The sequence below is a fragment of the Acanthisitta chloris genome, unplaced genomic scaffold, assembly GCF_000695815.1.
Source record: "Acanthisitta chloris isolate BGI_N310 unplaced genomic scaffold, ASM69581v1 scaffold4881, whole genome shotgun sequence".
Lineage (NCBI taxonomy): Eukaryota > Metazoa > Chordata > Aves > Passeriformes > Acanthisittidae > Acanthisitta > Acanthisitta chloris.
Window position 1 is genome coordinate 13,022 of NW_008656356.1, and position 10,404 is coordinate 23,425.

The following is a 10,404-nucleotide window of genomic DNA, read 5'->3' on the forward strand; positions in this document are numbered from 1 at the left end:
ATGAACTCCATACCTGCTACTCATGTGGTTTTGCAAAGACTTAAACTTAGCTTTTCAATCACTTTGCAGCTGATTAGCTTATGTAAGCTTAATAAACAGAAACACTTACAGCTTTGACTGAACTCTGGATGATAAAGGAATAAAAAGCTGGGAATGCATCTGCTTGATCTCCAGACTACAGTCACTATTCTTGTATAGTACTGAAAAAAGGGAGGGGGAGAAAGTATCTTGAAATAATTACACTGTCGTGAAATGAAATTAATTACTCCAAGCATCTAAATGTTTCTATGCTTACTTGCCTCTCTAGGTATGGAGAAAATGATAAGTTGCCAGAATACATCAAAGAGAAGTTGCACTGTCTGTCTTCTATTCTTGTGATGTTTACCAATCCAGCTAGTCCTCATTGATTAATGCAAAGCAAGTGTCACGTCACAAGAGCGTAATAAACTCACTCACTGACTTGCAAGCAAAGTGACTGATGTGACTCAGCCTATAGAGAAATTCTTCCAGAGTCTGGTAAATACTTAGGAAGGGAAGGGTTGCTCTGTTTATGTGTAGCACAGTATCATATAAAACATGGTTTACATCCAAGTGATGGATCAACTTGCTCAAGCAAAACTTTGAGCAACTTAATTCTAGATTGCATCAAGTTTTTTGGAAATAACAGGAATTTCTTGTATTTCTTTCTATCCCCACTGCTTCCTCAGTGCCAACAATCAAGGAAAAAGCATCTGTGCTGTCCAAGTGTTTGTATTTGTAAATAATTTATGTCTTACAAATATTATATGTAAATATGTATATGTTTTATAACTTTGTTTTTATCTTTTTGTAGCAGCATAAACATCCCTGCACAAGCATTTCATAAAAGAAAAAATAAATGCAGTGGTAACTGTCTGGATCCATTGATTTGTTTCATGTTGGAATAAAAGGCTCTCAAATTACTACGCTCAAATTCTGACAGAAGCTGAGCTGGGATTTTAGGAGAACTGTAGTGGGAGTTTAGAGCTGGGTGAAGCTTGGGGAGAAACAGTGTAAAACTGTTGCACAAAGTTAATTCCAACTTGAAAAGCCCTGACTTCAACTACTTACTATGACTTAGCATATAAAAGAAGCCCTTATAAAAGCAAAGTCCTTTCCCATAACATTTTGTGGTTCTGCAGCAGGAAAGTCCAAGAGAATAAAACTTCTGTATTCCCTGCAGTCAGTATTGAAAAAAATCCTTTAATTCAGTAGTCTTAGTGTTTGAACAACTGTTACATAGGAATACATAATTACATTTATTAAGTTCAATAAGCATCAAATTGTAGAGACATTAAACAGCAGCCACCACTCTCAGACTGGAGTTATTCCAGAGGTTTTTTTCCCCAGGAGTATTAAAACAGCTAAAACAAACCCGTACAGATGAGCTTAAGCCCCATTATGAAGGAAAATTATTATATATCACTTTTAAAAATAAACTCTGACTGATTAAAACATTGTAAAATCCTCTTTCTTGTACTGTGTTACCAGAAAAAAGTAAGTTTACATAGAGTAGTCAACGCCAAGGAACCACTTTTCTCCTTAATTCCCAGCCCAGTGCATTCATTCCCACGAATGAGAAGTGAGAAGTGTAAACCATCCTGCTTAGTATTTCCTTCTTGTAGTAAGGTTAAGAAAAGCTGTGCATATTTCACATATTTCAACTCTGTGTAGGTTATCTTACTTGCTACAAAAAGGCATTCAGTAGAACAGTAGAGGAAAAATTGCACATATGGTTCACTGTAGTTCAAGTAACAGCCCCTGAGGCTGAGTTCCAAGGGCTCTTAACCAACTTCAACACCCAAATCCCCCACACACTGCTTGTGCAGAGGGCACCTACCTTCCTGTATGATTCTGCCACACTTCCTTTGAAATCCTGGAGATGTGCTGATATGTAACAGCTTCCAGAACCATTCTGGACTAACCAGTGCTTACAAACCAGCAAACCAAACATCAGGTTTGCTCAAGTAGTGATGTCTCCATACAAAGTGCATGCAGCTCAACTAGTCCTGTAGTTACAAAAGAGTTACTAATCCTGATTCACAGAATCAAGACAACATTTCTTTGAGTTCTTTCTGGAAAGGATGCACATAACCTGTGACCTTCACAGCTGCATTCAGTACATGGGTGCCTCGTGTTAACTGTACACACCTCAAATGTGCCATTGTATCCATCAAACCTGTCACACCCCTTCCTCTACTGCTGGAAAAGCAGAATACAAAAGCTCTGCTGCAGCAGGGCTTAGGATATGACCAAGTTCTGTGTTCTGTCAATGGGTAAGTACATGTGTACAGCTGTTAGCACACAGCCAACAAGGTCAGTGGTTAGGTGCTCCTTGTTAAAAAGTAGTAATAAACAGTATTACTTCTGGTTGGGTTTACCTTTTCTTTTCAATACATATTTAACAATTCTCTTCTTGCATCCTTCCATATCTGACAGAAAATGCAATTAGTCTCTTGTATACTATCTCCAAGAGTAAGAGAGAGGCTACAACCACGCCACAGATTAAGCTGAATGCCCAGCGTGGTCCCAGGTGAGTGTACACTTGGCTCACAAACACAGGCCCAAGGATTCGTGCTCCACTTCCAGAGGCAGTTAACCATCCCATGTAGACACCCTGGAGCAGATCAAAAGCTTATGTTACTGATACAGGAATTACTTGGCTTGCCAGTAATTCCCACCATTATCCTAATTGGAAAATTCAGAAGTTATTCAAACAACCACTTATCTTCCTTAACTTGTTAAGGTACTGATTACTTCGTTTCCAGCATTAATTCAAAGGTTCCAGCGAACTATATACTCTGCAGCTTTCTACTCAAATGCATTCTGGCTCAAAGCATTTAGTCTCTTTCAGCAAAACATAAACATGAAAAACCTCCTAATTCCTCTAGGGACTTCCCTTGGATTTTACAAAAGATTAGAGTTCCTGGAAAGTTTTGCCCTGGTAGAAACATACTATTATTTGGCTGATGACAGAAGGAATTTTAACTCATTCTAATGAAGTGTGCAAGTCTTGGAGAGCAAATGAAATAAACCATTTAGGGATTATGCTCACCTGAGGCTTTGGCCCTAGGATTTTTGAGTAGAGAGTGTAGGACATGACATTACAAACAGGATAGCCCAATCCTATGAGTATGTCAGAGCTGATGTACTGGGCCAGGTAGATCATGGGAGTGTTCAGGCACCAGGACTGTGTGACAGGGCAGCCCACAGGCTCAGTGTGGTTGGATGGCAGCTGCATCTCTTCCCAGCTCCACAAGGGCATGACCATTTCAGTGGGCACTGTCCTCGGAATGGAGTTATTCTTTATTTCTGCCAAAATAAGTTATACATATCGTTAAGAACAAAACTACAATACAAAGCTTCTAAAAAGCATTACAAAGATGGGTTAGTCTGACTTAACTCTACCTTGCCACTGGATATTTGGTAGTTTTTTCCCCCAGGGCAGTAAGATGAAGAACCCAACCAAGACAAGCAGTAATCCTCCATGGAGTATGGCACGCTCACCAGTCCTGTCAAACAATGACGTATCAACGTATCATTTCATGAAAGGAAAATTCATGTAGGTGCTAACAACAAAGCCCATGGATTTGTTGAAGTGATACCTGGCCAAAACAGAAGAAATTACAAAATCACAGTAACTTAAAATCTGTTTTTCCTCGTGATTCGAGAACAAAAAACAGGTAAGGAAGGTGTTAACAGAATAAGGAACAACTACAACGTCATGGCTGGGCCAAAATTGGAAGTACTTCACTACCCTAATTAGAAGATGTAGAAGTATTCAAAGTATTTTGCCGAGACAAAGACCTGAGTAATGCAGATTGGGCCTTGCCAAAAAGCCTTTCACACTTAGCCAACAGAAGTAACAGAATCCCCAAAACTTACTTTTTCGATAGGGTTTTAACCACCATGAAAACAATAACTGACTCAATGCCAATCACACTAAGGATTATTCCATTGTAAAAAACAGCTTGTTTCCTGGTCCAGGAATACATATCCATTGTCAGTGGAGTAGCTATACTAAAATGACAGAAGAAAAATACAGGAATTAAAAGCTTCTTCTATACAGTTGTTTCCATACATAGATTGTCCTAAATATCAAACATCAACTGCATGACACCAGCCACACTCTGAAGTATCATGAATCTATTCCCAATAGTTCCTGAAAAGATGATTAAGTTAAAGCCAAGCCAGAGTAGTAAAGATTGAAAAAAATCAGACCCTGTGAGTATAAAAATAGTAAGCATTTAATCCTGTTTCAGTTTCAGCAACCAACCTCTAGCAACTCTGTTTTCTACAAATAATGCACCTTAGAGCCATATTGTAAAAGAAATTTTAGCTATATTAGAGCTCAAAAAACTTACAGAATAAATCTTACAACCTCAAAGTAATTTTCTAAGTTAAAACAGTGAAGTACACTTAATTCTGACGAAATGTTGTTATGTTTTACTTATTTTCTCTTATATTTTGGGAGTGAATAACACACCTCTTTAGGCAGAAAACCTCCAGTCATATAAAATAATGTATTTAAGAATACAATTGCACTAATTATATCAAACAATTGTTCTAATCATTAAAACAAAAAGTACAGAACAAAACACACAACTGGAGACACAGTTTTCTCTGAAGATTTTAGGCAGTCCAAGTTAAGCTACTCTGATTTTTAACACTTCAGAAGCTTTTACACAATGTTTGCCTCCATTTAAAAGCTTTTACACAAATGTTTCCTGTACCACAGCTTGTGGAGATTTGTAGTTCATGCTGACCTTTAATTCATTACTCTGTATCAGTACACATCAATTTTATTGCATATGGTGTTGGAGTTCTATTTAGGAAGAGCTGGTTAAGAAAATGAGTGGAACAGAAAAGCCTTTACATGCACCCCCAACCTAACTACTTTACATGTCTAAGTAAAAGGGAAATTTTTAAGGGAAAACAGACACACTTACGTTTCAAAGACAGCAAACACGAACAAGATGACGAAGAAAAGAACATTAATGGCTACCACAGCGACGTGATCAACATTTCCTTCTGCATCCTGATCCACACCACCACTTCCTGCAAGGAAACACAACAGTTATCTCAACTGCAAACTGAGTTTTTTTCGACACCACCACCAATTAAAACCAGTAATCATTTCTTTAGTCTCTGAAGTGTTTAGCATGCAGGCTGGTAGGCAGCTCTGCAGTTATGTTTTGACAATCTAAGTGTAAGGCATTTAAATAAGATGGAATGTTGAAACTTCAATTCCTCTGAAAATGAGAGAAAATTGTTTCCAAATTGGTTACACCTTTTTCCCAGTCTAATGCTGGGGCTGACAAGTCCTGAGTGACAGCAAAATAGTATCTTAACAATGTTAAATATCTTAACAATGGAACCCAAAACACTTCCTGTTCCTCTTGCAAGGTCAAAGCTACACAGCAAAATTCTCAGGGTGAAAATGTGGAAGGATTCAGACAATTTCTTTCTTGCTTCTTGGTTACCAGACAGCACTATGGACACAGAATGGACACAACGCAAATTCTGGACCAGTTATAAAGAGGTATAGCCTATTTTCCACTTCAAGTTCCCAATGCATCAGACTTTAGAATACTTCCAAATGCTTTTATGTGCTAAGAGTACTTCACCATTACAATCACACGGTAAGTTTTCAAGGAAACACAGGTACCTTCTCCTTCAGAATTGACACTTTTGCACTGCCGTCCCAAATCATCCACTCGATGCTCTCTAGAAAATGAGAACTGTTTTCATTAACACACATATTTACTGGATCTACTATTGAGCCATGGTGCTTGAAAATAATTTTAAATGGCATAATCTTATATGCTAATTACTTCCAGCTCCTTTAAACATCATCTGTGTAGTTCACACTTGGTTGCAGTGAACACCATTCTAGTCAAGAAAGAAAATATTCTAATGAGAGAATATCATATCCATATGCATCTGCACTAATGGGATAATAAATAAAAATCCCCCCTCAAGATTCCTAAAGGAAAGACACAGACAGTGAGATCCCTACAGAGCAGCCAACCTTATTTTTCTTCAGAGAAAAAACATGGGCAGGAACCACCAACACTAGAACTATATCAAGGTTAAGTTAATAGTCTAACAGATTTACCTTTTAAAAATCAGTTTTCTAACCATAGCTTCACCATGAGTCACTTAAGAGCATAATAAAATATAGGTATTTAAGCAGGTAGAAACACTGAAAAAGTAACAGTTTATAGTTTTAGTGCACCAGATTTCAGGCTTGCTGAGCAGCATCTTACTTGCTACAAATCACCCCCAAAAACAAGGTAAGTAAGTTATTTACATTTTCTTACGTGATTACCTGAATATGGCAAAGATGAGAATAATATTAATAACTCCTAAGAGAGCTCCAAACAAAACTGGTGTTGTATACATGTTCAGTTGAAGACAAAGTACTTTCCATGTTACTCCTTCTTCTCCAATAAGTGTAAAACATGTCTGAAAAACTGAAAAACATAAATGTATTAAGAAAATCTGGAGAATTATTAAGAAAATACTGGAATATTTGTAGAATAAACATAGAAAACCAGATAAGCAAAGTTGTTCTAATTGCCAAATAAATTTAAATGTTATACCTGTCAACCCTTTCACATTTTGAGAATCCAAATCTAAATAAACAGATGGATACCAGTGATCCCACTGACAAACTATGCCTTAAAATCCCCAACACACAGCTGCTGAGAACTCCTACTTCCAGTGCCCAATTTCATCCTGAAAAGCATTAGAGATGGCAAGAAGATATGCATTACCTGGTCCTAAAATGAAGCCAACTGCTTGGCAGGCACTGGTGTTGGCCATGGCACTTGTTCTTTCCGTCAGAGACGTGGCTCCCGCAATATAGGACCGAACTACAGCCACATTTCCTTCAAAAAAACAACAAAACCAAGAAAGTGTTCATGCAAATATTGAGTTATATTCGTAAACTGTTGTGTTACATTTATTTTAGTGGGTTTTTTCCCTTATTTTGCAGTGGTTACCTGCTCCAAATCCCACAAGAGCACGTGCAGTCAGCATGTAGTACTTGTTGTGTGAATGGGGCACGTGGACATAGGCATAAAGACAATTAGCAGCCACTGAAATAGCAGTGGAAACGACAAGAGGTTCTCTCCTGGGCCTGTAATTGGACCACAAGCCAAAGAGAGGAGAGGCAACCATTTGGCCAATGCTGTAGGAAGCTATAATCCAGCCCAAGAAACTTGCATCTGCTGTCGGATCGATCTGCAGAAACACAGTAATTCCAAGGGTAAAGTGTTAGAGCATTTTGTGTTATCAGTAACACCATTCCAGAAGTAGTACCTGAATACCCAAGGCTCTGCACTGTAATACTTTGTCTGAGCCAATAAACCTTGGCTAACTCTCTCCAGCAATGCACCAAACTAACAAAAAGTGCTTTGCTTCCAAGACTGGAAGTGGCTCAGTTGCAGCAAACACTTCTCACACAGCACTGCTGATGTTCCAGGCTATGGACATACTATGCAGTACAGCACAGTTCCCATGCCAGGAGCAAGGAGTCACTTAAATCATCTCTGCACATGCCTGAATCTGTCCTGATTTCCAAGGCTGATAATGCATTTTCTTTCCTTGTGCAAGAATTCAGCACCAGCCTCACTATGAATGATATCTCCAGGATCTCGCCCAGGTTATCTTCTTCCAAATCTGCATCTGAAACTGCCTTCTGCAATTCCAGGCACAGTAAAATCCCAGAACATATTAAACTGAAGTTTTAGAGACTTTATCAATTCAGAAAATCAACTGACAGGTTTTACATAAAACAAAAGCTCAGTGGATGGTAAAAGAAAAGTCCCTCACAACCACACACTTCCCTTTACTCTTTCTGTTCCTAAATAAAGTGTCAAGTTTTGTACTTTCTGAGCAGGAGTTTGCTGTTCTTATTAACCAGAAACAGTATCTACAAACCTTTTGGAGATATGGCCACACAGACATAATTACAATTGAGAAACCTGTAACACAGTAAAAACATAACTGAAGTTACTTTATGTGCCATTTTTTATCAGCAATTTGCTTTACTCCAACAGTTTTGACAAGTTCATTCTTCTCCTCCTAAGTGCATTTAAATCCAAACCTGCACATCACTCCGACACCTGAAAAAAGTATGTATTATGTGCTCTTTTTGAGGAGTGATAATTCCTCCTAACAGGAGGAACTATTTTTAAAAGGTCATTTTATAGGTACATACACACTACACAAAAAGCCTCCTATGTTGTCCTCCCAATGGAAAGACAACAAGGTCCTCAGAGTAAAAAGAATTTCTTGGTACACTGATGTATCTGTACTCACTAATCCAAGAGATTCTAATTCATCAAATTAAACATAAAAAAATGACTTAAGTATCCTATGATTTTCAAGGTAATTTCTAAGCTCACATAAAATCACCACAAGTCAAACACTACAGAATTCTCATTTCCAGGAATAAAATTGTCATTTGTTTTGCAGTGGAGATGCAAAGTCCTGCAGGAGTGTTGATATATATTTTGAGACAGATTACATACATACCCATAAAGATCTTACCCCTTAAGACCTCCACATCATTTCTATTTTAATTCCCTAGAGGTGTCACTTCAGATGATAAGTGTGACCTTTGTTTTGTTCTGTTCTGAGCAATAACTTTAGCCTGACACTACCTTCACCCTGAACTACTACAAAACTGTAAAGCAAAGATTTATCATGCATCATTTAGTCTCAAAACAGAGTCTAACCTATCATATTAAATCATAGAATCATTAAGGGTTGGAATGGACCTTGGAGATCACCTAGTCCCAACTCCTTGCCCTGGGCAGGGACACCTCCCACCAGAGCAGGTTGCTCAAGGCCTCATCCAACCAGGCTTTGAAGGGAGGGTTGGGCCATCTACAATCTCTCTCGGCAACCTGTGCCAGTGTCTCAAATTGAACTTTGTTTGATTTTCTAGTCATACCTTCCCTTCTGAAGAATCAGAAAATGCCACCTTTTTTGAGGTTATAAAAGAACAGTAGCACTAAAGAAGCTGAAGTAGCTGAAACCTAGAATACCCTATCATTTTCAAACCCAGAGTATTATTAAGCAAAACATTCATTAAGCAAATAACATGGAAATCCACAAGTGTTTACTCACCCACACTGCTGAGAAACATGGTCAGGTACATAACCCAGATGGATCTCCACCTGCTCTTATAGTGCTCCTGTGTTTCCACAACATCCCTGGTTCTGAACCCAGAAAGAAAGAAATCAGTATCAGATCCTCTCCTAGCTGTTCCCACAGGACATTGGAAACATCTTTCCCAAACCTCTCTCAATGTGACTGTGTAAGTTATTATCTAGGAGTGGATTTCCACAGAGCAAAGCCTACAAGGAATTTATTTTTCACACTGAAAATTACTACTTGGCAATTCAAATAATGACAGAAATGCTGTCATAAAATGCAGCATTGAAATGTTACACAAAGAGAACTTCATTTTGAGAGGTCTTCAATTCAGCAATCTCCTTCCATAGACACCGTGGAGACTCACACACCACGTGAAGGCTTCAAGATTCTCACATTAAACCATAAAACCCCAGAGGTTTCCTCACAACTGTGACCTTAAATGAACCACAAACCTGAACAACTAATTGATTTGACTAAAAGGTCTATTCTTACCAGGAGAAAACAACTATACAATGCAAAAGGTGTGTGTAAAAGATAATTGCTGACGACTGTAAGGGCTGAAAAAGAATTTTCAATAGAACCTATAAATTGAGACGAGATCATCTTTGTCCAACAGATGCAGACTGAGGTTAGAGACGCCTGAACATAGTTTATAAACACTGTTTATGTAAGTCTTACGTAGACTTAAGCATATCTGGAATTTTAAAGCTAATACAACTCTTACTAACAACATACTACAAATATATCACTGTTATACTAATCGCAGCACGTTTTGCGTAGTTATTTCTTCAGAACTGTTTACAGCACTGGGTTCAATGATACTTTAACCACATAAACTACGATTCTCGACGCCCTTTGCCAACTTATTGCCCAGCACGGACAGGCAGAGCTCTGCCCAACACCTGCACGTGAGTGCTCGGCTCCCCTCGAGACTCCTAAAGCCGGAGAACATTTCAGCGGAGACCTCAAGCAGAGACCCTTACGCTGCGGCTTCCCTGACAGAGGAGCATAAACCCCAAGCGGCCGCGGCTTGCCACGGGCTGCAGCACCACGAGCGCCAATGCCCGGGCGGGTTAGCCACTCCCCAAGCGAGCGCCAGCGTGTGTTTCGCAGCGCAGAACCGGGGAAGGCTCGGGAGGCTCCGACCCCGCGCGGGTGGGACAGACTCGCCACCGCCCGAGCGCGGGACAAGCGCTTACCCGCGCTCCTCCTCCG

The 10,404-nt window shown here is 39.2% G+C and overlaps 2 protein-coding genes across 2 annotated transcripts in view; one reads left to right on the top strand and one right to left on the bottom strand.

Moving 5' to 3' along the window:
- The window catches only part of PLK4 (polo-like kinase 4), a gene marked incomplete at its 5' end in the record, with an annotated part of 13,374 nt that extends 12,967 nt beyond the window's left edge, over positions 1-407 (top strand). The window contains one exon of the mRNA XM_009084283.1: positions 308-407. Within this exon, the coding sequence (XP_009082531.1) occupies positions 308-407 (100 nt within the window). The remainder of the gene's footprint in view (positions 1-307) is intronic.
- Positions 408-2,350: 1,943 nt separating this feature from the next.
- MFSD8 (major facilitator superfamily domain containing 8) lies at positions 2,351-9,251 on the bottom strand (the record flags this gene model as incomplete). The annotated part of the gene is made up of 11 exons (XM_009084284.1): positions 2,351-2,635; positions 3,074-3,330; positions 3,427-3,530; positions 3,904-4,038; positions 4,968-5,076; positions 5,687-5,745; positions 6,350-6,494; positions 6,798-6,911; positions 7,026-7,266; positions 7,966-8,009; positions 9,160-9,251. Coding segments are annotated over 11 exons (1,516 nt in total), but the record flags the coding sequence as incomplete, so codon positions are not given.
- Between the last annotated feature and the right edge of the window lie 1,153 nt (positions 9,252-10,404).